The sequence below is a fragment of the Myxocyprinus asiaticus genome, chromosome 29 (assembly GCF_019703515.2).
Source record: "Myxocyprinus asiaticus isolate MX2 ecotype Aquarium Trade chromosome 29, UBuf_Myxa_2, whole genome shotgun sequence".
Lineage (NCBI taxonomy): Eukaryota > Metazoa > Chordata > Actinopteri > Cypriniformes > Catostomidae > Myxocyprinus > Myxocyprinus asiaticus.
This window is the reverse complement of record NC_059372.1, coordinates 33,363,612-33,391,446: the sequence shown is the minus strand read 5'-3', so window position 1 is coordinate 33,391,446 and position 27,835 is coordinate 33,363,612. Positions and strand designations below refer to the sequence as shown.

General features: G+C 39.1%; 1 protein-coding gene across 9 annotated transcripts in view; it reads left to right on the top strand.

Moving 5' to 3' along the window:
• Positions 1–26,793, top strand: part of LOC127420519 (band 4.1-like protein 1) — a 97,204-nt gene extending 70,411 nt beyond the window's left edge. For 2 of the 9 annotated variants that reach the window (XM_051662874.1, XM_051662882.1), the window contains 15 exons: positions 2,151–2,315; positions 3,306–3,403; positions 4,185–4,360; positions 5,942–6,141; positions 6,772–6,810; positions 9,743–9,778; positions 14,173–14,325; positions 17,580–17,630; positions 18,257–18,646; positions 19,060–19,305; positions 19,516–19,575; positions 19,877–19,969; positions 20,050–20,130; positions 22,776–22,892; positions 24,592–26,793. In XM_051662874.1, coding sequence (XP_051518834.1) covers positions 2,151–2,315; positions 3,306–3,403; positions 4,185–4,360; positions 5,942–6,141; positions 6,772–6,810; positions 9,743–9,778; positions 14,173–14,325; positions 17,580–17,630; positions 18,257–18,646; positions 19,060–19,305; positions 19,516–19,575; positions 19,877–19,969; positions 20,050–20,130; positions 22,776–22,892; positions 24,592–24,597 — 1,911 coding nt within the window. In that variant the 3' untranslated portion in view covers positions 24,598–26,793. The remainder of the gene's footprint in view (positions 1–2,150; positions 2,316–3,305; positions 3,404–4,184; positions 4,361–5,941; positions 6,142–6,771; positions 6,811–9,742; positions 9,779–14,172; positions 14,326–17,579; positions 17,631–18,256; positions 18,647–19,059; positions 19,306–19,515; positions 19,576–19,876; positions 19,970–20,049; positions 20,131–22,775; positions 22,893–24,591) is intronic. The other 7 variants (XM_051662876.1, XM_051662875.1, XM_051662877.1 and 4 more) reach the window with 7 other exon arrangements.
• Positions 26,794–27,835: the final 1,042 nt, after the last annotated feature.

Below are 27,835 nucleotides of genomic sequence, written 5' to 3'. Positions count from 1 at the left end.
TTTGTTCACGTGAATTTCGAATTGTAAAAAGAAATGGCTGTGCGCAAAACCACGCCATGGTCAATAAACAAGGTGCAGACATTCCTCTCATTAGCGACGAACGAAGCGACGCGAAACGAAAAAGTCTTTCAGGAAGTGTCTTAGCTGTTGGCCGCACCGGACCTACCAACAGTGTAGGGAAAATAAAAAAAAAACTTAAAAGTGACTACAGAACCATCAAGGACCACAACAGCCGGAGTGGTTCAAACAGAAGAAAGTGGAAGTGGTTCGACCAAATGGGTGCTATCTATGGCAATAGACCGGCGAGCAATGTGAGGGAGAGTGCCGTGGACTCGGCGTTGTTGGAGTCCACAATGGAGGATGGTACGTTTTGTTACGTTAACTCTATATTCTGCTTGAAAGCTTTACTTTATTTAGTTGACCAGCACTGGAAAGCTTACTTCTAAAACAACCAGGCCAGTTTAACTGTTACACTTCATGCAAACATGCAACAACTGCTTTATGCAGCACAATGAGCTAGTAGCTAACAGCTAGTGGTCGTGTTATTGTTTATGGTCAGTAATGTTTGTGTCACGTTTAAGATGATGTCACAGCAGTAGAGGCGCCGCAACTATGATGATCAGCCTATAATCCCACCCACGTTGAGGCGGCACTAAACTGCATTGTAAAAGCAAGCTCAGAAAAGTAAAGCGCGCAGAGTCGAGACGAGTCGAACTGTAACGTGCAGTGGAAAAGTAGCATAAGTTAACTGTGCCTTTAAGTAGCTTGGAAAATTCCAGAAAATAATGGCAAGCCTTTAGACAATTAGCCTCTGATAGGAGGTGTACTGAATTGGATGTGTACCTGTGGATGTATTTTAAGGCCTACCTTCAAACTCAGTGCCTCTTTGCTTGAAATCATGGGAAAATCAAAAGAAATCAGCCAAGAACTCAGAAAAAAAATTGTGGACCTCCACAAGTCTGGTTCATCCTTGGGAGCAATTTCAAAATGCCTGAAGGTACCACATTCATCTGTACAAACAATAGTATGCAAGTATAAACACCATGGGACCACACGGCCATCATACCGCTCAGGAAGGAGATGCATTCTGTCTCCTAGAGATGAATGTAATTTGGGGCGAAAAGTGCAAATCAATCCCAGAACAACAGCAAAGGATCTTGTGAAGATGCTGGAGGAAACAGGTAGACAAGTATCTATATCCACAGTAAAACGAGTCCTATATCGACATAACCTGAAAGGCTGCTCGGCATGGAAGAAGCCACTGCTCCAAAATGACATAAAAAGCCAGACTACAGTTTGCAAGTGCACATGGGGACAAAGATCCTACTTTTTGGAGAAATGGCCTCTGGTCCGATGAAACAAAAATTGAACTGTTTAGCCATAATGACCATTGTTATTTTTGGAGGAAAAAGGGTGAGGGTTGCAAGCCGAAGAACACCATCCCAATCGTGAAGCATGGGGGTGGCAGCATCATGTTGTGAGGGTGCTTTGCTGTAGGAGGTACTGGTGCACTTCACAAAATAGATGGCATCATGAGGAAGGAAAATTATATGGATATATTGAAGCAACATCTCAAGACATCAGCCAGGAAGTTAAAGCTTGGTCACAAATGGGTCTTCCAAATGGACAATGACCCCAAGCATACCTCCAAAGTTGTGGCAAAATGGCTTAAGAACAACAAAGTCCAGGTACTGGAGTGGCCATCACAAAGCCCTGAACTCAATCCAATAGAAAATTTGTGGGCAGAACTGAAAAAGCATGAGTGAGCAAGGAGGCCTACAAACATGATTCAGTTACACCAGTATGTAAACTTCTGGCCCACTGGGAATGTGATGAATGTAATAAAAGCTGAAATAAATCATTCTCTCTACTATTATTCTGACATTTCACATTCTTAAAATAAAGTAGTGATCCTAACTGACCTAAGACAGGGAATGTTTTTTACAATTAAATGTCAGGTATTGTGAAAATTGAGTTTAAATGTATTTGGCTAAGGTGTATGTGAACTTCTGACTTCAACTGTAAATTAGTTATTCACTGAAAGTTTGAAATATAAGATATAAAGATATCTTTGTTGTCCAGGGTTTCTCCCTATAATTAAGTTAGTATCTATATTTGTCTGTATTTGTGTGTGTGTTTTTGTTTTAAAGGACTCTGAAGGCATTGACATCATGCTGGGCGTGTGTGCCAGTGGCCTTTTGATCTACAGAGATCGGCTGCGTATCAACCGTTTTGCCTGGCCTAAGATCCTTAAAATCTCCTACAAGAGAAGCAACTTCTATATCAAGATCCGCCCTGGAGAGGTAGAGAAAAAGGTCTTTTGAGATTTTCCAGGTTTTTCTTGATAGATATCGCTTGTAGATGCACGTTCAGATAAGGCTGTCGTACTGAGACTAATGCTGTGGGCGAGAAAATAGGCGGATAATCTGCATCATGTGATTGTATTAGAAACTAATGGGAAGTTTTCAGAGTATTTGGAATCACTATCCAGACTATCAAAATACCCAGTCCTCCACAGACTTATGTGGGTGTTCTTCCACAGTATTGCACAAAAGCAATGCAATATTTCTAAAGCACATTTCTAATTAAGCCACTTTCAACACCAGCTTTAATTATGTCTCAACAAACACTATTTCTATTGTTTGAGGTTCTGCTCTTTAGTGTTTGTTAGCTGCTGAGTGTGAAGAGAAAGAGGGCTTTGAAACATCAGGCCGAGCTTGAAATTGCCTAGTGGGCACAAAGAAACAGAGAGAAAAGGAGAGAGAATGAGATGAGCTAAGATTGAATAGTGATGGTGTTGGGGAAAATTCAAGCCAGAGAGAGGGAAAAAAGAGAAGGGAAAATAGTCGCAGAGGTCTTTATTAAGTGTTCAGATTCTGGTCTACATTTACGGGGGTTGCTTTCTCTGATTGTACTCTCACAATCGGAATTTCTGCAGTACCACAAAAGTCTGGCCATTTCCTTGACTGCCTATTATGTGTCAGGGTCAGATATGAATACTTAATATTTCAGTGACTCATTGTTCAACATCTTATCAACAATGAGGGTGTTTGGATATTAATATTTACTCTCATTCTTATTCAGTTTCTCTTAAGCCATGCAGCATTCTTTAAAAATCCTGGTTACATGCTGTTTGGCTAAATTGAAAGGCACAGAGAATCGTGCCTTGTCATTTGATAGCTTTAGCTGCATGCAGATTTTACACCTTGTCCAATATCCTGTCAAGTAACACGCTACCTCTCTGCTTTCCCTTCACACACCTCACTTCCTCCCCCATCACACGACCACACTCCCCTGCACCCCAGTATGAGCAGTTTGAGAGCACCATTGGCTTCAAGCTGCCCAACCACCGTGCCTCTAAGCGCTTGTGGAAGGTCTGCATTGAACACCACACCTTTTTCAGGTAGGCATTCACTGTCACACCACACCTGTCACGCCACTGGACATAGTCTTTTTAAATGTAAGATGTACCTGCAGCTTCTGTTATCTTTGGTGAACCACAGATGTGAGGAACTTGTATGATAGTCTTTATTGTTATTTTAGGTTTTAATGTTCTTTTTAATGTATAATTTGTGTTGCTTTTTTATTAAACATTGATTAAACAAACATTGAACAAATTATGGTGACAACTTGATTATTGCCTGTTTTTCTTTTTCAGTTCAATAAAATAGACTGCCTCGTTCTCGGATCAACAGGTCTGAGTCTTGGGGTTAGGTCTTGGTATTAGGGGGTCTGGTCTTGACTCCAACTCTGAAATGCCATTAAGGCTAACAAGTTTAAGAGCCTTGACTATTCAAACTGGGATCCAAAAGCCATTAGAAAACAGATTCACTGTCAACTTAATACAAAGTAAATATATTCAAGATATTATTTTAATAATTTGCTGGTCTTAGCACAATGTAAATCTTAAAGCCATTTATTTAATTTTGCAAAGAACACGTTGTCTTTTTAAATCAAACTTAATATTTTTCTGATATGGTGAGAATGGGTCTTATGAAAATACATGTAGCTGCCTTTGTATTTTTGCAAGGGGTCCCTCCCCAGGGGATCATCATATTTGGGGTCCATGGCATCAAACAAAATGAAACCCCTTATAATGTACAATCCACTCTCATTTTGTTGCGTTAGTGTTGGTCATATGGGTTCTTTGAAAAAAAATTCTGCTTTGCGGTCTTCTTCTATAGGTTGGTCTCTCCTGAGCCTCCACCCAAAGGGTTTCTAGTGATTGGCTCAAAGTTTCGCTACAGTGGGCGGACCCAAGCCCAGACTCGTCAAGCCAGTGCTTTGATTGACAGGCCAGCTCCTCAATTTGAACGATCGGTCAGTAGGAGGTACCTGCTGTCCCGCAGCATAGATGGAGGTAAGAACCATTATGGTATTTTCCTTATTTTACAGCTATCACAAAAAGATTTGAAAAAAAAAAGTGCTTAAGACAATGAATATCCCTTCTAGAGGTTGACCGATGGTGGATTTTGCAGATACCGATAACTACAGTAGTGGAAAAGGCAGATAACCGATTAAACGGCTGATAGTTTTTTAAATCGATTTATAGAACTTAAAAAAAATGTATTAGTCATTCCTTACTATGACACAGACAGAGGTTACAAGTGTTCAAAATGATTAAAATCCCAGTTGTAGTTTATTCTAAAATCCCAATAATAAACAGAAAAAATGAAGATTTGGTGAATAATATGGGACTTTTAACTATAAATAAGCTCAAAACTCACGTCCATTGAACATCGGTTTGTTCTTGGCAGGCAGCAAATGCCCTAAACCCACCCCCACCCTAACCAAATTGAGCCTATAAGGCTGAATGCCCTGTCAGGAACAACCTGAGGCATCTTTCTCCCATCGTAGAAACACACTGGGGACTCTTATTTTGAAATAACAGAGACTTGGCTCTGTTACAATGCTCTATATTTAAGCATTAAACAAATTAAGCTTTTTATAGCCTATATATTCAACAGATGAGGTTTAATGAGGAATAAGGTTTATTTTTATTCACAAGATTTGAAGTTGGAGGCATGATGTATGTGCCAATGTGCGTTTCCATATAGTCACATTTTACTTTGTATGACCATGCTTCAATTTAGAACACTTGATTATCTTATCAAAATAACAAAATATGCATTGAAGTGAGGATAAAAATATGGATAATGTCAATGATGAAAGATTTAGATGCAGCAAATCCTCACAAGGTGTTAGTGATTGTTATTTCACCTCTATAGGCTGCTGTTATACTGCAGAACCAAGATGTACTAACTGTAGAATGCTGCAGCGCTGGCCGCAGGAAAACAAAAACAAAAACAAAACAAAAAAACTAGCAGCATCTGTCGGCATAGATTTTTACCAATAACCGATTGGCATAGATTAATCAGTAAAACCGATAGTTCAATCTTCCATTTAACCTACAACAGGGTTCCCACCCTATCCATGACCTTTCCAGGTGATTATTGGATTCAGATTTTTTAAAATCTTTTTTTATTCAGACCGATTAGCTAATGAATCATTTAGACCGAATTGTGAACCATTTTGACCAAATAATTGAAAATAACTAAAAAAAAAAAAAAAGATTCACTGACAAATCAGACTAAACTATTGTTTTCTTTAGCTCATGAAATAATTTAAAACTAGAAAAATACATATTTATTATTTTAAATTCTGAGATAGTTCCAGGTTTTTTCATGACCATGGGAACCCTGCTACAAACTAGCAAACATATAATATTTCTAAGATGTCTTTCTGGGGTTTTTAAGTCACAATGTATTCACCTAGTACAAGTGTTCATGCCTAAAACATTCACTTATTTATTTTTCCATTTATACAGAATCGCTTTATGTTAATTAATAATAATATTAATCATTATAATAATTAAGACTGTTATCTTAAACTTGACATGTACAATGGAGGAATAGTCCACCAGAACTATAATATTTTTCAGAGTCTGCTTTAGGAGACACTATGGACCACCTCTCCCAGCACACCTCTTGTGAGCCTGTACACAGTCTTTCCAGAGATGAGCTGGACCAGGACTACCTGGAGCACAGTCTGGATCAGGACCTGGACCAAGATCAGGTTTACGAACAAGCTGAATATGAGCGTCCAGAGAGTGCCTTCACTCCTAAGACTGTGGAGCTCAAGGTTCTGTGCACACAAAATTGTTTAGTTTTAACTTGTCTCAATTTCAGTTTCAATATTTGGTTTTTGGGTCATTATAGCATAATTACATTGATCAAATTGTAGATGCATTGAAGTGATCCACCAAGATGTTTGATTATCTACAAAACAGATCTAAATCAAGATTGAGCCATACAGATAAAGAAAATCCCCTGCCCCTCTGTGTTCTGGATGGAAACATTTAAGTGTTCTTCTTAGCAGATTAGAACAACTAGCTGCAAGATTTCCAATCACATTGTGCTAACACCAAACTAACACTTCCCTCGCCGCCCCTTCTGATTCAAACAGTAATCAATCTCCCTGCCTTTCCCTACCTCTACCTTTCTTTTCTGTCCCTGTCTGTTTCATTCACTTTATCTTTAACTTTCTCTTTTTCAGTCTAAAATATATATTTTTATACCTGGCTATTTTCTTAATATCTCTTTAAATTTGGCTTTCCTCTCTCTAACATCTTCAGTTTTGCCCCGTACATTCACATTCCTCCCCCTGTCGGCTAATTTCCTCAATCTAAAACAGATTCTGCACTATTCTCCCTGCTAACCCTTCACTGCTGTTCTCTAACTATTGCTTATCTCTTCGTCCTTTCGCGGACAGAGGGAGGAGGCTGGCTCTCCTGTAGACTCAAAGACAGAGGTATTTTTGGAGTGATGTATCTATCTACTATATGTGTCTAATTGTCTGTCTGTCATCATCTCAACTGCACTCTGAATCTGCATACACACTGCTAGCATGGCTTTAGAGTGCCTCAATAATATAGCAGTGTAATTGCTAGCCACAGTGCAGACCATGTATTTTTTTACAGTCTTTGTAGAATTTCCTTGACACCCAGATGAAACCATTCATAGCATCAGCTTGGTATAACAATTCTTTGTTAACCATTTAAAGGAGAACTGTGATAATAGAGTCAAAAAGTACAGTAATTTGATTTACTCACCCTCATGTTGTTCCAAACCAGTGTGACTTTCTTCTGTGGAAAAAAAGGAATTTTGCTGATTCTAAAAGCAACCTTTTTTTTTTTTTTTATACAATGCAAATAAACAGTGACTAGAGGCTCCCAAAGGTCAAACTCAAAAGAAGAAGAATATGCATAACAGTAGCCCATTCAACTTTTGCATTATATTCAAAAACTTTTAAAGTTATACAATAGTTTTGTGTGAGGAACGGACCAAAATGTAAAATTTATTTACGAAAAATCTTCCCCTCCGATATTAAAACTTGGTGCAACAAGAATAGTTACAAAACATGAGAGAACCAATTGCGCTTTGCATCTATGACATCAAACCTGGCACGATGCCTCTTCAAATGCAAAGTTTGAATACTCACAATGAGTGCAAATGAGACTTGAGAACTGCGGCGGAGGGGATGTTTTTAGTGAGTTAGGTCTTAAATTTTGGTCTGTTCCTCACACAAGACTCTGACTTGGAATATAATGCACGAGTTGGATCCTTTTTGTGGACTTCAGTTCAGCTTTCAACACCATCATCCCAGCTATACTCCAGAATAAATTACACCAACTCTCTGTTCTCATGTCTATCTGTCAGTGGATTACCAGCTTTCTGACGGACAGGCAGCAGCTTGTGAGACAGGGGAAACTCACTTCCAGCACCTGTACAATCAGCACTGGTGCCCCCCAGGGATGTGTGCTCTCCCCACTACTCTTCTCCCTCTACACCAATGACTGCATCGCCAAGGACCCCTCTGTCAAGTTCCTGAAGTTTGCAGACGACACCAATGTCAACGGCCTCATCCGAGATGACGATGAGTCTGCTTACAGAAGGGAGGTTGAACAGCTGGCTGTCTGGTGCAGTCAAAACAACCTTGAGCTGAACATGCTCAAAAGAGCTCAAAAGAGATCATTGTGGACTTTAGGAGAAACACCCCAACACTGACCCCCCTCACCATTCTAAACAGCACTGTGGCAGCAGTGGAGTCATTCAGGTTCCTGGGCACTACCATCTTACAGGACCTGAAGTGGGAGACCCACATTGACTCCATTGTGAAAAAGGCCCAGCAGAGGTTGTACTTCCTTCACCAGCTGAGGAAATTCAACCTGCCACAGGCGCTGCTGATACAGTTCTACTCAGCAGTCATTGAGTCTGTCCTCTGCACTTCAGTAACTGTCTGGTTTGGTTAATCTACGAAATCAGACATCAGAAGACTACAAAGGACAGTTCTGACTGCTGAGAGGATTATTGGTTGCCCCCTGCCCCCCTTCAAGAACTATACACTTCCAGAGTGAGGAAAAAGGCTGGAAAAATCACTCTGGACCCCACTCACCCTGACCACTACCTTTTTGAACTGTTGCCTTCTGGCCGACGCTTCAGAGCTCTGAGCACCAGAACCGTCAGGCACAAGAACAGTTTCTTCCCTCAGGCTATCCATCTCATGATCAGTTAAAATTGCCCCATTGAGCAATAACTATGTGCAATACACAGTTTAGCCTTTTTTATATTTATCCAACACATCCAACCTCTTCTGCCATTTCATTCCTCTGAGAAAAAAACAAAAAAACAATGTGCACTGTACATAACAGATTGTATTAGATTTGCACTAACCATGTGTATGTATATATGTGTGTGTCTGTACGTATGTGTATAATTAGTTTTATGTTTTATTTTTTATTATTATCTATGTCTTGCTGCTGTTTTTGTATTGTTTTTGTATTGTTGTGCACTGGAAGCTCCTGTCACCAAGACAAATTCCATGTATGTGTAAGCATACTTGGCAATAAAGCTGATTCTGATTCTGAGTCAAATAAACTTGTGTGCTATATGAACTACTTTATGCTATATAGTACTTTTTGTCCATTTTGTTGCTTGACAGCCTCTAGTCAATGTATTCTTTCACTGTATGGAAAAGAGCAGGTCAGAGATTCTGCATAAATTACCCTTATTGTGTTACACAGAAGTAAGAAAGTCATTCAGGTTTGGAAAAGCATGAGAGTGAGAAAATTCAACACCACATCATATTTAAGAAACATACTATTTTTTAAGTCTGTGTCACCTTGATGTTCATTATTATGAGCTGTAAAGTAAAAGCTCTTTGTAATCTTATGAAGGGAAGGAGTTCTGAGATCTGAGGTTGTGCCATATTGCCAGATTAGTCGCGTTTTAGCATTATGTTGACTTTGACTTGTTAGACTAATTGCAGAACAGTCTGTGTATGGATTTATGATGTAGCGGTTTTGTAGAGATTAAGGATGTTGTTGGTTTGTCATTTATCCATGCGCACAGATACTCTTCAGTACATGCACCTCATGAGACATGTCTGAATAATTAAAAATAAGCTCAGGAGATTTGCTTCACTGAACTGGATATATCATTCTGATCAATATCTTTGTGAATAAGTCAAGTCTAAACATATGTATCTGGGGCAGTGACACAACCTCATTCACTCTCTGTATTTCCATGGCTGATGTCGACGTCTGTATGAGAGTTCCTCTCTCTGTTTGCCTGCTTGCTTACTGAATTCAACCATGCTCTGCCTCTTTGTCTCCACTACCTCATCTGCATCCCCGTTACCTGGCTTGCACCATATCCCTACCCCCACAACCCCTTAATCCCAGTTGGACCAGGACTTGGCCCCGCGTCCTAATAAGGAGGTACTCTTTCTCATAGATCCACTGCCTGAGCCGTCTCTCCCATTGTGACTACATGTGTTTTTAGTTTCAATTTTTGTACTTGTCTTTTAATCTAGTGGAAGTTACAGGAACTGAGCCAAGATGGAGGTCCATCTGACATTGTTGTTTGTTTTCTACACTAGCATGTTTCTTGTCTTATGTACTGCTTTGTTGTCTTGTATGTTGAAAAAGTGGTGTAGTAATTACTTTTGTCCTAACGAAGAGTCCTAATTAGATAGATGTTTGATTTGTCATAATTTATAAGCATTACAATATTTTTGCTGTATTTGAAGTATTATAAAATATAGTATTCAGTATTCAACCTGGTCTCAAAGAATCATGTTACTATACCTACATTTTTGCAAAATGACTTTCACGTGCCTTGTTATACGTATCGCACCAGTTTCCTGGTGAAATAAACACTAGAGGCGCTACAATAACTAGGGTTGGGCGATATGATGATATATATCATGGCGACGATATAAAGTGTCAATCGATAGAGATTTTGCTATGTTGTGTATATCGTGATATGCAAATATCCATGTGCGTGGCATGTGTGTATCTATCAGTGAGCAGGGCTGAGAGAATTGAAGAGAGACAGACGGTATTTTCAGCATTGAAAAGTTCAAAGAAATTCAGCAAATTCAATGAGATTCATCTTGCGTTCCGTGCTTCATAAGAGCTTAATATGTTTCTCATCTGACACGCACATCTGTCTCTCACGTGAGTGTCGCACGTGGTATCTCTGGAGCACATGCATGTGTGCACGTGTTCAGCAGGCTTCACGATATTTGTGCTCTAGAGACAGGAGAGCATAGAATCGGATCACTCGTGCTTCTCAAAATTGTGGCGCGGACCACAAAACCTATGTGACCCATTTGAGCATTTTTTACATTAAAATGATATGGAGGAAGTCAAACATCTCAAATGGCTAGACAGTCCAACACTGTAAACACCACTGATGAGGAAAACAGCTACAACACTGTCATGTGCCAAAATAAAGGGTTTTTAAACTAAACAATGTTGACCCTTACTAAAATTCTGTTCAAATAATTGTAGATATTAGGAAACAAACTGGCCATGTTTGCCTTCAGATAGTCCTTATTCTCTAAAGAGATGACTGAAATCATTAAGAGCCTACGAGTGTTTATTTTACGTTGAATATTTTCACTTATGTATTATTTTCTTTGTTGCATTGCTTTGAGAAGATGTTGAGTTTCTTGAGGAAAATTTTATAATAATAATAAAATTGGTCAACAACAGTAATGACTGAAATATGGAATGTGAAAGGCTGATTTAAAAAATAGTTTTATTATTATTATTATTATTATTATTATTATTATTATTTTTATTTTTTTACTTTGACTATGTTTGTTACTTTGAATCCTAAAGTTCCAGATAGAGAAAATTAAAAAAGAGGAAGCAGTTTTCATTTATAAATTATTTAATTCACTGACTGGATTATCCAAAAAATAGACATTACAGTATTGTTATTTAATTTATAAACCAATTTTTTATTGATTTTCCAGAACATTTTTACTATATCATGATATACAGTTCCGTGCAAAAGTTTTAGGCACTTACAATGTTTAACAAAAACATTTGTCTTAATATGGTTATTTATATCTTCAGCTATAGTGTGTCAATAGGAAATATAAAATTTAGACTTCCAAACATTCCTTTTGCAAATAGAAAAGAATAGAACAGAAGAACAGGGAGTCCTGCAGCATGAACATCGTGTCTGTCTGAGGTTAAATGAAGAAACACAAACAATAGAACTTCTAAATAGATAGAAGAACTGAGGCGGATTCTCCAATCCTGGAGAATCTTGGAACATCCTGTCTGCCCACAACCAAGACAAACTGTGTTCAGGTGTACCTAGGAGATTTGGTGCTGTTTTGAATGCAAAGGTGGTCACACCAAATATTGATTTAGCTTTTTTTATGTTTACTGGACTTTGTATGATGTTAATTGATTCTTGAAAACTATTCATGGCATTATTTTTGAAGACATCCTCACTATGCAGAATTTTTCACAAGTGCCTAAAACTTTTGCACAGTACTGTATATCGTTATCGTGATATAAAATGATACATATCTTTATATAAGATTTTGGTTATTTTGCCCACGCTTAACAATAACAGTGACTTTAATTCCATCTCACATATAAAAACAGAGTATGTTCATAAACACTTTTCACCCTGCTTAACACATAATGCTATCTTATGACATTAAAACACATTTACTATGGTGCAACTTGTAAGGCAATACATTTTAATATTTGCATTACATAACCAACTAGGGATGGGCTATTGGACAAAAATATTATCACAATATGTTTTTTTTTTCATATCGTTCGATAACGAGATTTATCACAATATACATTTCATACCATCAGTGGGGAAGGAAATGCATTTCACATGTTTGTTAGACCTCAAGAATGAATGTTACCATAACTTGCTCATTTATAAGTAAACTCCACTGGGTAAGCTACCTTTTCATTTAAAGTTTAAGAAGAAGGCTACACTCAGTTTAGAATTTAATCCTACATAAGGTGTGAGACCTCTTTTTGCCACAATTTCATCATCTTCAGTGGACATTTGACCCTCCTTATGGTCATTCATTTGTAAGTTTCCAACAATACCCTTCCTGGTTTTGGCCAGTCGTGTGTCAGCCATGTAACACGTACATGACGTAATTGCTGTAATTGACGTAAATGCTTAAGTCATTGCGTCCACTGAAAGACTTTCTTGCCTGTGAAAAAATTTGCAGATGTGACAACACTATGGATCATGAAAACACGTTTAACTAATAATACATAAATAAACAGCAATGGTGTTGATACCAGAGTTGCTGTTGTGTTCAGTCGATAGCTGTATTTCATTGTCAGTGCTGTCTTGTTCAGTACACAATGATATCATATTAGCCAGATAGCTAGATAGCTTGCAGCTGTTCTGGCTGATTTCATGACTGTGATTCAGTTAACTATTTGTGTGAACAACTTTGCTAAACTGCTTGCGTTTTTGGCAACATGCACCTGATGTAAAACATAGGTAATTATAGAACATTACTTTACTTAGTTTATCATCAATATCAAGAATTGTAGTTTTTTGAACAATATCGAGATTGTTTTATCGCCCAGCCCTATAACCAGCTGCATTTGCAAGCTTGTTCGAACATCATCAAATTGCGCGGTAGCTCAGCAGTTAAGAGGGTTGCACTTGCGACGCAAAGGGTACAAGTCCTGAAGAGCACGTGAGTCGGCACATGAGCTGAAAGTGTCATACAAGCAGTGCATATTAGTTGCTTCAGGTATTGTGTTTTTCATTTCACATTTGCTTTTATGGCACTATTTGTTAGATATACAGTAGGTTTAAGGTTTAGGGTAGAGACCCGATAGAGCATTATTCTTAAAAGCCTCTGTTTTTCGGGGGCCTGGGTAGCTCAGCGAGTATTGACGCTGACTTCCACCCCTGGAGTCACTAGTTCGAATCCAGGGCGATGCTGAGTGACTCCAGCCAGGTCTCCTAAGCAACCAAATTTGGCCTGGTTGCTAGGGAGGGTAGAGTCACATGGGGTAACCTTTTGGTCGCTATAATGTGTGGTTCTCGCTCTCGGTGGGGCGCGTGGTGAGTTGTACGTGGGTGCTGCAGAGAATAGCGTGGGCCTCCACACGTGCTACGTCTCCGTGGTAACGTGCTCAACAAGCCACGTGATAAGATGCGCGGATTGACGGTTTCAGGGAGGCAACTGAGATTCATCCACCGCCATCTGGATTGAGGAGAGTCACTATGCCACCACGACGACTTAGAGTGCATTGGGGATTTGGCATTCCAAATTGGGGAGAAAAAAAAAAAACGCCTGTTTTTCATCTTACATTTATTTTTATTACATTATCGGTTAGGTTTATGTTTAAGGTAAGGAGATCGGTTTTGTTGATTTAAAACGCGATAAAGCATTAACCCTATAAATCTCATCTGTTTTGGAGAACATTCAACTCACTTTTAGTGCCACTCAGTGGACATTTCACCTTGGCACTGCCATGATACGTGTAAGGAGCCACGCAATATCATTTATCAAATATGTTCCATCAGTCACGTAATTTTCATAAGTTTAGGTTGTATTTTATGCACTATACAGTGACTTTTTGTATTGGTTTATTTGGAGTTTTTAATTATTATGACATGAATGTTTCACTGGGAGTCCTATTTATCTGTAACAACAAACCAACACATAAAACTCCTATCATGGGGAACTGTCTCATTTTTGCATTACTTATATACCTACCACTATTCGAATAAATATTTGCTAACAGCTGTCCAATGAACAACTAGCTGGAGGTAAGTGGTTCAACATAATGACCTGCTTGTTTTGTAGCAGTTCCTGGATAAACCAGAGGATGTGTTGCAGAAACATCAAGCCAGTATCAACGAGCTGAAAAGAGCGCTCAGAGAGCCCAACAGCAAACTGGTCCACAGAGAGAAACGTCTCTCTGGAGCTTCACCAGGAAGCACTCCAGAGAAAAATTCTGTGAGTTGTTGATACCTACAGGGAATATAATGTTATTTTGTTCCAATTCTGCTTTGAGATTCCTGATCAGAATTATTTGGATTTATGTCAGTACTAGACTCAGGTTTAATGAGCCAAAATGCATGATTGCTATTCACGCACTTCATTTTTATGTGACTAATCACTCTTTAAGTGGATGCTGTTGAACCATTTCATGTCATGGCTCAGGTCAAGTGCTAGTAGCAATTTTGAACTTTAAAAGAAGCTAGCTGGAGTGGTATATTTGAGCACAACATGGATTTTCTTTAATTAGTATTTAGTGCAATATTACTTCTGAACTGTTTTACATACATACATTTGTCAATTTTATTTCACTTTTAAACAAACATCCAACATTTTATATAATTTTCAGCTTGATAACATTTTACCACCTTGGATCAATAAATTGTCTTATCTTGCATCACGTTTTCACATGTCAAATATATGCGCTGTACAAGTTACCATAGAGGGCATGTTTTGGCACTCACAGGCCATTGAAACTGTTCACTCTATTGATATATAGGCCTCAGAGGAGTCCCTATTGATTGAGAAGCAAGATGGTTGTCAAAGAGACGTGACCCTCAGTAAAAAAGAGGAAAAGAGCAGGAGTCCTAGAGTAGCTTCATTAGCCACTGGATTCAACAGAGAGACAGAAGACATAATGAGAGAGAAAATCCCCACCACAGACAGTGACACGAGAGAAAAACACAGTGTAGTGAAAAGGACTATGGCAGACACTGTCCTATCACCAGAGAAGCCCCTAAGAAATAGAGCTAAAAGCCCTGCTTTAAGGTACAACCATTTCATGGGTCCCGGTTCTTTGGAGGATATGGCGTATAATGGGCACCCGCAGGACAGATGTGCATCAGAGAATGTCATTCATGCAAATGGGTATGATGAATATGCACCAGAGAGACACTGGGCTGATAAAAAGTACAGGGGTGTAACCCCTGGAGAAAACGAGACTAAGGATTTAGCAAGCTATGTTGAGAGAAGGTTTGGTGAGGCTTCACCCAATGCAGCCATAGACAAATACATACGAAATCGACATAATGAAAGCAGATGGGAGAGACAAACCTGCGAAACAGAGATCGTAGAGAGCACCATATCTACTAAACAGAAGCAGACACCTAAAACAGGTGACGTTACAGCTAAAGGTTCAACAATCCAAAGGCAAGATTCCATGGCAAGTGACACATCACAGTCTGAGGTAAAACGCATTGTTCCACTGAAGCCCGAGAGGTCAAAGAAGCTGAAAGGTAATAAAGCACCCAAGTTGCAAGAACAGCCAAATGAGGCAAGCACTGCAGGATCATTTGATGGAAATGAAGGAACCAAGTTTAAGAAAAAGCAAATTTCAGCCATTCTAGAAGGCACTGGAGCTTTTGCCATGCAAGACCTGAACAGTGATTGTCATAATAGGGAAGTCAGAGAATATAGCCAGTCTCTCCAAGACAGGCATCTCAAAAACAGTGTTGACTACAGACTTAGCATCGAACAAGATCAGTTTCTTTTTGAAGATCCATCTTTAATGTTTGACTTTCCAACCAATTCAACATGTTCCGCCTTTAATCCGATTTCCCCTTTATACCCACCTATAAAACCGCAGAGGACAAGAGAAACATATACCAAACAGATCCCCAAAAGCGATTCTAGCAACAGTCTTCACAAGAGTTCCAGCGTGGAATCTTCTAAGAGGAAACCAGTGGTAACAACTGCTTGATATCTGCTTGTCACTCACAGGACTTTAAGCATAGCATGAAACGGTACATCCATATCTTATAGTTTTGCATAGTGCACATACCGGTAAAACACAAGCAACTGTTTCTGAGGAGAGATGAGTAGAATAGTCATTTTTGTATGTGACCTTACAATTGGCTGATAGAAGTATGAGGAACCATAACTGCTGTCTGATTGGATGAGGACGTGCCACTTCCTTTCCTCTCACTTCTCTGCACAGCTCAACATCTGCTTGCACATTTGAGAACACTTAGGATCTTCCACATAATCTCCATCGCTTAAGCTTCAGGCTTCCGTTCCACTAACCTTCCACCTGACGTGCGGTCTTTCCTTCCAACATTCTTTCTCTGGTTCCCTCACACCAGACATGTAGGGAATGGTTGTTGCAAGGAATCAAAAGGCCTGTACACCATGCTGTTATGCTAAAGTGCCATTTTTGCAAACAAAAGGGCTTCTGCAATTAAGACTTTCAAAAATGGCCATGTTATCGCTCATGAGAAGGGCTCTGAAAGTTGATTAAACAAGGAATAGTTTTAGCTGTCATTTGGGAGATAATGTACCCAGCTTCATTCTATAGGAGTTCAGATTTGCCCTGTAACTTGGCTGTAAAAATGAATTGATCAATAATTTATTTTGCAATAAAAGTACAGGGAACTTTGAAGTTCTCTTTTTGAGCTGCAGCTTTCACAGACTTGTTGTCAAAGCAGTAACTAGCTAATATTACCTGACATTAGAACAGAAAGACATTGAGCATGTTTACATGCACAATCTTACACTGATTATGCATAATAAGTCGATCATGCAAATGCCTTAACGGTTTTCTTTTATCGAGGTACAGTCATAAATGGTTTAAGCAAAAAAAAAAAAAAAAACAAAACAAAAAAAAACGGTTTAAGCTCTGCATTTTAACACCTTTAACAGTGTAATTACCGGCTTAGACAAGTGTTGTGCACATGACTGATTATGTTTTGACATCAGAAACAGAGGATAACCCGATAATTTCAAATGCCATTTAAACACAGTTTTCTTGCATTGTCTGATTTTTATTATTATTATTATTTTTTAATAAGCAGATTTTTGGTAATTATATTGGTGTGCATGCAAACACATTCAGTCATACAAAGAATCTTTTTCTGGCAGTAGAAAGAAATTGGACTAGAAGAGCCAGAGGAATAATCTTGAAGAACTGCTCTTAAAGTACACCTAATGTGCTGATTGTTCCATTGCTAAAAGGGTCTTCGGTAGTTATTATTGGAAATTGCACCCAGCTGCCGTAATATATTTTAACTTTTAATGGCCGTGGTGGAATACGCTGTACACTCTAGTTCACACTGTTTAAGACTTCTCATTTTTATCTGTTTCAGTCAGTTTATTCAGTCAGATATTTTAATGTTTGGTTGTTGGTTCAGGGCCTAGTCTGGGCTCCTTCCCTGTTATCTCAAATTTCAGTCACTAACTTTGCATTGCTCTTCCTATTATTTCATCTCACATTCCAGGAGCCCCTTCTCACCCCAGCAATTCATGCGGAGCCTCAGGAGGAAGCCCAGGTGCCTCATTTTTCCACTCATCTCACCCACTGCTACCTCCTTGCTAACCCACAAGCTCTTTCGCATTTTGATAAGCACTACAAACCATGACCTCTGTCTTTTGCTCTCGTCATCACAGCATGAAATTATTTGCATGATCCACAACCATACTACACACAAATTACTTTTAATGTAATTTTAATCCACCACATGCATTGAATACCTGACGCTGTTTAGCAAGTCCAAGGCTTACCTCATTTAGCATGACTTTAACATTAAGTTGTCACAAAGACTTGTCTGTGAACTCTGAAATTGGACAGATATTGCTGCAGAGGAATAATATATGAACTACAAACTTTTCATGTGCAGTATGCTACTCTAGGTTGAACATGCTCTTTCAGCATCTTATTGTCTCAGTCCTTCCTCAGAGACATGTAATGCTTCTGAATTGATCCCTACATTCCCACTATACTCTAGTGCTTTTGAACCATCAGCCACCACACTGTTGTCTCATTCTGATTGTGTCATAAGTTTTTTATCTTGTGAAGAAGCTGTAACATCCATTACATTGCTATTTCTCAGTCAACATTTGCTCTTAGCACAGCTGGTTCCTAGCACCAAGATCTGCTCTTTTTCTGCTTCTTCAGAGAGAGCCCTGGGAGAGACGTTTGGGATCGGTGTCAGAAGACGACCCTGATCCGGAGACTCTGTACCTGAAGGAGACCCACCTGGGCATTGAGCGTAAATGCTCGAGTATCACTGTTAGCTCAACGTCCAGCCTGGAGGCTGAGGTGGATTTCACTGTCCTAATGGACTTCCAAACTGGCATCGAGGAATTTTCCAGAGGCATGACTGAGCTAGGAGAGAAAGACTTCTCACCTGAGTTTGGCTTCTCTGACCAGTCCACCCATCCAGCATTTATACTGGGAGCAGATCCTATCTTCCTACCTGAAGAGAGACCTGTGGAAGTACAGAGGCCCGTGCAGAAACCAAAGCCTGTTGTAGAACAGAAGACCTCGGAGGAACGTAAACCAGAGGTAGACAAGCATCCTTCTCTTTCAGCAAAGTGGCTGGCTCACCCATTCACCTGTTGGAGAAGTCTGAGGTGTAAATATGCTGAAGACTGCAATCACGTCCCATTTTATTTTCTCTCGCATTCTGCAGGGCATCAGAGCAAAGAATGAAATTACATTCGAATTTGAGTTCATGACTGATGCTAATTCCATTCCTTTTGATGCTGCCCTCCATATTTGAATATCAATCAGTTCAGGTTTGATTGCTTTGATTTCAAAATTTTGTTACATTTCTCATTGCTTCTTATTCTTTTTTCTTTTCTTTTTTTTACCATGACTCATCGTGTACTGCCAAATTCCTTTCACTGGCACTGTGTTCTTAAATCTCCCAAGATCACTCCTAGGTTTATCTTGATCTGTTTAATTTCTTTCCCAAGCCTTATGTACCCAAGAAAGCTCCACGGTCAGTGAAAGCTGCCAAAGCCCTGAGGAAAGACTCGACAGAACAAGCTAATGCCCAGTCAATGAGACGTGAGAGCTCAGAATCACCTCCGATTCATTCTCTCAGCAGAGAGAGCAGTGAAATCATTGCCACCCAGGCTCTGAGGAAAACCGAGGTCAAGATTGAAACACAGCCCAATGGCTCTGAGGTTACCACGACCATTATGGAGATTGCAGAACCGGTACAGAACTTTCAATTATCATTCGTACTTTACTGGAGAAATGTCAAAGTGTGCCAAGTTGGGGAACATTCTGTGAAGCTGTAACTATGGTTTTATTAATTACCATAAATTATATAAGCAACTCAGTAATTACTTTTTAAAATGTCTTAATATGTATATGAACAGTGGTGGATCACTTCTAGATTGTAACTTCTCCAATTGCTATTATAGGATCATGGTATGAGCAGCATGCGAGAGGCTGTGTACTCCATGACAGAGAGAGTCTCTCCTGTAAGTATGGAGCGGAGTTTAATTCCCATTATTTTAACTATTTTCAACTGGTCAGTTTGAGTTTTGAAGTCTTCCAAGTGTTATTACCAACTAGCTACAGCTGTTGTTATGTTGTGTGGTTAGTTACCCATGCTGAGAAAGTGCCAGGAACGGAACAATGTTAAAGTGGAAATGCTATTGGAACTGTTACTGACCATGCTCAAAACCGTTTGGCCTGATGGTGGAGAAGCACTTTATGTCTACCAAATAATGCAAGTTTCTTCCTTTTGTTTGAAAAGTATTTCATTACATTCTTGTACAGGTGAATCTCGGAACATTAACAAGAGAGGGTTCTGGTTCTCCTTTAATTGTGACAGAGAATGTAACATCAGCCACTACAACTCATGTTACTAAGGTATCTGAAACAAATATAATATGGAGAATCATGTTTAGAACAGGCCTTCTTGGAATATTACACATACTTTTGTTTTGCAGACGGTAAAAGGAGGGTACTCAGAGACAAGAATTGAAAAGAGGATTATCATTACTGGTGATGATGATGTCGATCAAGATCAGGTGTGTGCAGTTCAGTATTCCTAACTACCTCACGATCAGAGTTGTGAGGGTTACTTTTAAAATGTATTTCAGATACAAATATCAAAGGTCTTACTAGAGGAAAAAAATATATGATCTAATGTGGATTTTCTTGATAGAAAAAATATAATCGTGCCTGGTAACAGGTGCATGTATAAGGGCTAGAAAAAGCATTTTAGCATAAAGCTAAATGTTCACATGACAATTTACACAAGGTTAACTATTTCTGCTACTCGAAACATATTTTAATACCCCACAGTGTACACAAGGACATCTTTTTCTGATCGTATGTGCATTCTCATAATTAAACTCCCAAAGGGAAAGTTACTCAATGATGTCATATCCACCTTTTCACACATAAAGCCCCATACACACATGCAGCGACTTTGTCGCTTGATGTCGCTAGTCTCTGTACTATGAAGTCACTAGTGGCTGTTCCTACTGGTGTCACTTTAACGTTATTGGTGGACTGCACGTCTGGCCATATCCTTGAAAATCTGATAACAGATGAGGCATTTTGCCAGTAAAATTAAGATATCATTCTAATTTTACAAGGAATCATGTCTCTTTGTTGCTGGAAGTTGCTGCATGTGTATACAGGGCTTAACAGTGTGGAAGCGCCCTCTGTCTGAACGTATGAATGTAACACATCATAAAAAGTGTTTCACCGGGGGCCTGGGTAGCTCAGCAAGTAAAGACGCTGACTACTACCCCTGGAGTCGCGAATTCGAATCCAGGATGTGCTGAGTGACTCCAGCCAGGTCTCCTAAACAACCAAATTGGCCCGGTCGCTAGGGAGGGTAGAGTCACATGGGGTAACCTCCTCGTGGTCACTATAAAGTGGTTCGCTCTCGGTGGGGAGCGTGGTGAGTTGTGCGTGGATGCCACGGAGAATAGTGTGAAGCCTCCACACGCGCTATGTCTCCGCGGTAACGCGCTCAACAAGCCATGTGATAAGATGCGCGGGTTGACGGTCTCAGATGCGGAGGCAACTGAGATTCGTCCTCCGCAACCTGGATTGAGGCGAGTCACTACACCACCACGAGGACTTTGGGAATTGCGCATTGGGAAATGGTCATTCCAAATTGGGGAGAAAAAAATAATTAATAAAAAAAAGTGTTTCACCGCTGTTCAAACGCTCCTCGGTTCACATCATTTATATGGATAAATGGCTTCCAACTGAATAGACTAAGTATTAAATGAAACAAATGACAATAAAATGCTAATATGGCAGACAAGCCTCTTGTTCGGTAGGGAAACGAGGAAGCAGGAACCGGATTAACAATCAACAAGACTTTAATTACAACATAAAACACTGAACTGAAACATAACAACACACACACAGAGCAGCCGCGTGCGTCTCTTTCTCTCTCTCTGACGTCCCCGGCTCCTACTTTATCTCTCTCCCGCTGATTGGGCAACTCAGCCACGCCTCCTCCTCGTCACAGCTAAGTAATCTCTTCAGTGATCAAAATACTTTTTGAATGTAATTATATTCTGATTACCAAAAATGTAAATTGTAACTGTATACTAATACTTTGGGGTGAATTCACTAAATAGTTGCACCACTTTTTTGCATGGTATTTCAGCGCAAAAAGCTGCATCTTATTTACTTACCACCTGCAATCTAGTTAAAGTAGGCGCAATCAGCGCTGAAACTGCGCTGCAACTTAAATATTTAAATTAAGTCACTGTTATTCCTTTCCGCGCATACACGCCTCCTTTCTATGTAAATTAGGCTCATTATAGATTACGCTTCATTCCCCAAACTGCCGAGTGCAATTTACATCGCGCTATTACTGCCATTTGACAGCAGGCAGTAAAATGAATTTTATTTAAAGGAGATGTTTGCTTGATGTTCGGCATGATAAAGAGACGATTCAGGTGTCTGGATTACAGTAGTGCAAGTGATGCTGTACAGTCCCAGCAGAGTGTGTCAGATAACGATGGTCTGCTTCATCATCAGAAATGGCGCAAACATCACCAAATTGCGTTGAGCACAGATTTTGTGGGCAAGTTTGTGCTGTTGCCTGATCTGCATAATTCCTTTAGTGAAACAGGCACTAAACAAGAGCAGACAGCGTGTGCAAATAACCAGCGCTTTTACCGGGCACAATTCTCTCTTAATGAATTCTCCCCTTTGTATTTTAAATATGTAATCCCATTACATATATTCCCTTATGTCCCAACACTGCTCAGGGTCAGAACTATCCAGTTATTTTTGTGATTGTTACTGCTCAAAGCTAATTCTGAAATATAATTTAATGATTAATAAAATATCTGCGAGAATACAGAAATGCTGTTTTCAGATTTTCTGATTATTTCGAGGATCTCCTTTGTTAATTGAACTGCAGGAAATTATATTATTGCAGACATACATAAAGATGGAAATATATCAATACAAGAATATAAAGCATTGATGCAATATTGTTGGAAATAGTATTGCAATATATCGTTATGTGATTGTATCGGCACAGCCCTAGACAGAACTGTCTTAAACAATAACAGTGTATATTTTGTTATATATGCGCAAATTAATCAGCATGTCAGAAAACATATTACTAATACATGAGCCGCTTGTTCCCTGTTTGCCCGTTTAACCTAAAAAATAAATGACTTTTTCACAGGCGCTTGCCATGGCAATAAAAGAAGCCAAGCAACAGCACCCTGACATGTTGGTAACCAAGGCTGTAGTTGTCAGGGAAACAGAATCTTCCACTCAAGACTCACATGAGGAATTGAAGGTATTTGTCACCGCTAGTCCCAGCATGCACAATTAATCCATCCATTTAGAAAATGCATATTATGGTTTCACTTCAGTGTTTATCTGTCATATTGAGCTTGCTGGTGTATAGCAGTTTGACAGGTGTGTAATGACATGTCAAATCCAGTTCAGTCAGCTCTGTGTATTAACTCTCCTCAGGTGGATGGCACTGACAAGAACACTCTTTCATGTGACCGCATACAATGAAGTTTACTGTGCAGCTATTAACAAAATAGGACTGGGTAAAAAGAGAAATCGGTTTAATCGCAATATCAATTCTTAAAATCACAAGATCAATCTTTTAATCTATGCCAGGGGTGCTCATTATGGTGACCACAACCACTTGCTGACCTCATTAGGAGGAAAAAAGGATGAGCGAGCGCAGTGAGAGAGCGCTGTGAGCGTTCGCGGCATTCCAGTAATAGAGCGCAGCAATGCCCGCTCACTTTTTAAGCTTTCTTGGTTTCCGGAAGTATTTTTCTTATTTATGTCTGCCGTAGGGATTACATAAAATCCCTCATAAAAGAGTTCTAAGCCATGAACCAGAACAACCAGCTCCAAGGTGAATTACACCTCTACAAGCTTTGAAAATCAGACCAAAAAACTGTGACGAGGAGGAGGGCGTGGCCAGGCCGTGAGGGTGCACGGCCTGCGCTGAGTCACCTAATCAGCTGGGAGGGGGATAAAGACGAGCCGGGGGCGCCAGAGAGAGAGAGAGACACACGCGGCTGCTGTGTGTGTGCGTCGTCTTTGTATTTTATGTTATGTTCAGTTCTTTTATGTCATTAAAGTTATGTTGACTGTCCTGCCGGTTCCCGCCTCCTCCTTGCCCTTCCTTACCTGTTACAAAGACAAAGTTACAAGAGACGTCTAATCAAATTAAAAATGGAAAAATATAAAACTATTGATTCTAAATTGATGATTGTAAGTATAGAAAAAATATAAAAGTTTAGGCAAATATTAAAGGTGTTTGAGAGCATAGGTTTGCCGAGTAGATTGCGTCATTCACAGTGTGCCATAGAGGTGGGCGACCACTTCAGAGCTTGTGTGGCGGGCTTTGTTGGCCACGAATCTCTGATTGCTGCATCATGGATAGTGTAGTTCTATTAAACAATTTTTAAACAATAAAGTTGAAATAACACAGACTGGTGGCTTTAGTAGAGGCATATACCATCGATTAACAACCTCGGAGCTCATGGTAGGTCTGTCTTTAAAGGTTTATAAGTTATTGTTAAAAATCAATTCGTCCCTAAATGGTAAAATACACTTGAAAATTCTGTGGAAATAACCATATTGGTTAGGTATGGATGTTAACACAGTCATTTATCTCTTAAGTGAATGTAAATAGCATGACAAAAAGGTGGATTTGTACCAAAATATCGGACTTGAAGTGTAAATGCAACCTAATAAACCTGCCGCTGTCTAGTTAGTCGTTTATATCACCCAAATTAATCAGAATCGAATCGAATCGAATCGAGAGCTTATGAATCAAAATTAAACCAAATCGGGAAATCTGTATCGATACCCAGCTCTTTAAACAAAGGGAATCTAACGCAAGCCTTATTGTTTTCCATCTTACAACAGCAATCATCCATTGCCAATGTAGTGAATCTCCTCAATCTACTTTAATAAATGGTTGTGTGACATTATCTATTTATTTCTATTTTTCTCTCCATTAGTCCTGATCTTCAATAGGAAGCCACTGTTCCCTTAATGACTGCCAGTGGGTCACCAACATCTACAGACCTCTTACACCAAGCTACAAGACCCAGGACACCAACTCTTCCAATTATACACATACACACTTATATACACTTGCACATTAATCATAAACACAAAACAAGCTGCCTCCCAGATGTCAGAACGTATTCCTTCATATATAATTTCTATTTTGTGTCTGCATTTGCTGTGGTAAAATGGACATGCTGGTTCAGGAGGCACACTGTCCCCTCGGCTGAGGACTGCTTGGGATAGGACAGCCTTTGCATCGCATCGATCAGAAAAACTGTTGTAGTCGCCATCATAGTCTCTTGCTTTTTCTTCACGAATGTGAAAACTAACCAAGCGTACTCTCAACAGCCCAATGCTGAAATCAAGCATGAGGCACGGGGCTCTTTGATTAACATTGCTGAAGTTTTAGCTAAGTGGAGTGACAATGTCTATCAAGTAGTTTTTCTAGGGCTCATGAGATGTTACTCAGAAGATCTTTTTGCAAACACTGATCTGTAGAGAAAAGCCTAGCTAGTGTATTGTACATATGGTATGTTCATGCTTCTTTGATCATCAAATGTTATGTTGCTGTTAGATTCTGAACCTCATCAGCATGTGGCAAAGCAGGGTTAAAACATTTTCATAGACAACAACAAAACCAAACTAAGCACAGTGGGTCAGTGGTTCTTACAAAGCAAAGAGTAAAAACAAGTAAAATGGCCAAACATTTTGACAGTCCTCTAAAGTATTTACTTCCATATTGAACATAATATGGGCATATTGAACTTGTACAATTTACTTTGGAAGTTCCCCTAAATAAATTAACGCTGTATCAGTTTCATAGGTGCAAAATAATGTTGTTTTTTTGGTGATTTCAGGGTGCATACATATGCTACTAGTTAATCATACACTGCAATTTTCAATGCAAACTTTCCAGTGGTATCACCGGTAATCTAACTTAGATTTTAGATACAAAACATTCCTATATTTGACAATTTTGAAATGCACGATACAATATATTAACAAGTTTGCTTGTTGAATGCTCTTTCTACACCTTCTTTTAATTGATATTTTAAAATATTTAAAGCCCAGACGCCAAACCAAATTTGAGTTGTATACATGCTGATCACTGATGCATAATTAACCAATGTGTTTATATGCACGTGAATCCACCTAATTACACAACTGAGGATTGCAGAAAAAAATACATATTTGCAATTACTTTTAAACAAAGTTGATACTTTACAAATTCCCTAGAACTTCTTAACTTAATGAGACTTAATGTGATTTTCTTTTAATTTTTATAATCTGTTCCCTCCCACACAATGCTGTGCCAATGAAGTACTGATTTTAAAGTAATGATTGACTGTGTAAAAGGGTTTGATTTCTTAGATATGAAGATACATTTCAATTCTGTGATAAATGTCATGAGTCTGTGGCTTGGTTTTCAGTGAAGCTACCCGTGAGCTGTGATTCTCTTTCCAAACCTTCCTCTGTGAAAGCAGTAGACATCCTGAATGAGACAGGACGTGTATGTGTTTAAGTGATGTTTGAATGAATGAGCTTTGATTTGTGTGTATTGCCAAATGAAAAACTAAGACTTAGCAGACATTTTATTAGGATGAAAGAATGCCAGGTAAGCTCTTAATAACTTTGCTAACATGGTGAAGGCTTGTTGTTTATCCAATAGATATGTTCAGGAGTGTGCACTATGCCAATATTGTGACACGTTACATAACTTTGCAGATATCAAAAGGGAGACTTACCATACTTCAATACACGAACAGTCGCTGATTTTTGAAGACTTGGATGCTGTTCTTCAATCTAAAGAAAAGAATTGCCATGCAAAGGTTGATAGTTGGATTTTAAATCAACCACAGCATTCTTTCGCCAGTCCCTTTGCAAAGCTTATGTCAGAGTTTCGTCTCATTTCAAGACAATGTCCTTGCTTATGCTGTACATGTTGCATTGCAGACTTGAACTCTGAAAAAACTTTTAATAAAATAGTATAGTATAATAGTAATAATCTTAGAGAACTTTGTCATCTGCATTGATTTTCCTGAGATTATACTTGTCAGCCACTTCTGTTTACACAGCTATCCTCTGTCATTTCTACTGCTTGGTTTTTCTGTGTTTGCTGTACAGTGTTCGAAATAAATAAGATCCATCCATGTGGGCAGGTCTCCTATTTAGTGCATCACATTTACAGATGTCTTGTATGTCTACTATCTTACAATGGTTTGGGTACAAAATCCTTTGTGCTCAAGACATTGTCACAGTATTATCTCTGCTGCACTGCCCTCTTGTGATCTACCAAAGAACATAGTCCTGCAATTTGGCAAAAGCATTCTTAAAATGTCTCATTTCTTATGAAGTACTATAGACTGGTGGTTTTAGGCACAAGGGCGCATATAACGATTGTTGACACCTATAATCATACATAATTATCACCATGAACACTATATTTGTATAGCCTACCTTAGTGTTTCAAGTGAAGCTGTTATAAGTCTAATACCTTAAATTATAAAGCCTTAAAGAGGCACTATTATGCTTTTTTGGATTTTACCCTTGTTTTAGTGTGTAATATAGCTGTTTGTGCATGTAAAAGGTCTGCAAAGTTACAAAGCACAAAGTCCACGCAAAAGGGAGTTATTCTCTCCCACAGACAACACTGCTCAAGAACTACAAGAAACGGCTGGATTGTAGTCCAGCAATTTCTTCAATATAGTATCTAGGTCATTATGTAACACATTTGCATAATGCCCGCCTACATGCTACTTTGGCTCACCCTCAAACAAATCTAGGCCAGGATGAGTTGGGTTAGTGTTGTTGCCATGTCTATTAGATGCTGTTTTCTTCACTGCAAAAGCAAAACCACTTTGCTTGGACTTCCAAAGGCAGACGAATTGAAGTATTAGTCATTCAAATTTATTTTTACCAATATTCCTCAGCAGCCGAGCATGTGAGTGGAGCGGTGATAATTTCACCTGAGCAGAGAGCGCCTTTTTGAAGATTCCTCTCCGCTCGCTCAACTCAGAATGCGCTTCGTGATATGCTGGTTTGGGAACCTGCGAAATAAGCAATAGGCCTGAGGGAGTTCAAGCATTGTTTTAGTGAAGTTGCAAACCTTATAGCCTAAATAAATGCAAAGTATAAATCAAAGTTAAGAACGAGGAAATCGAAAGGGAGTGTGGAGAGACCGTGAGAGTTTGC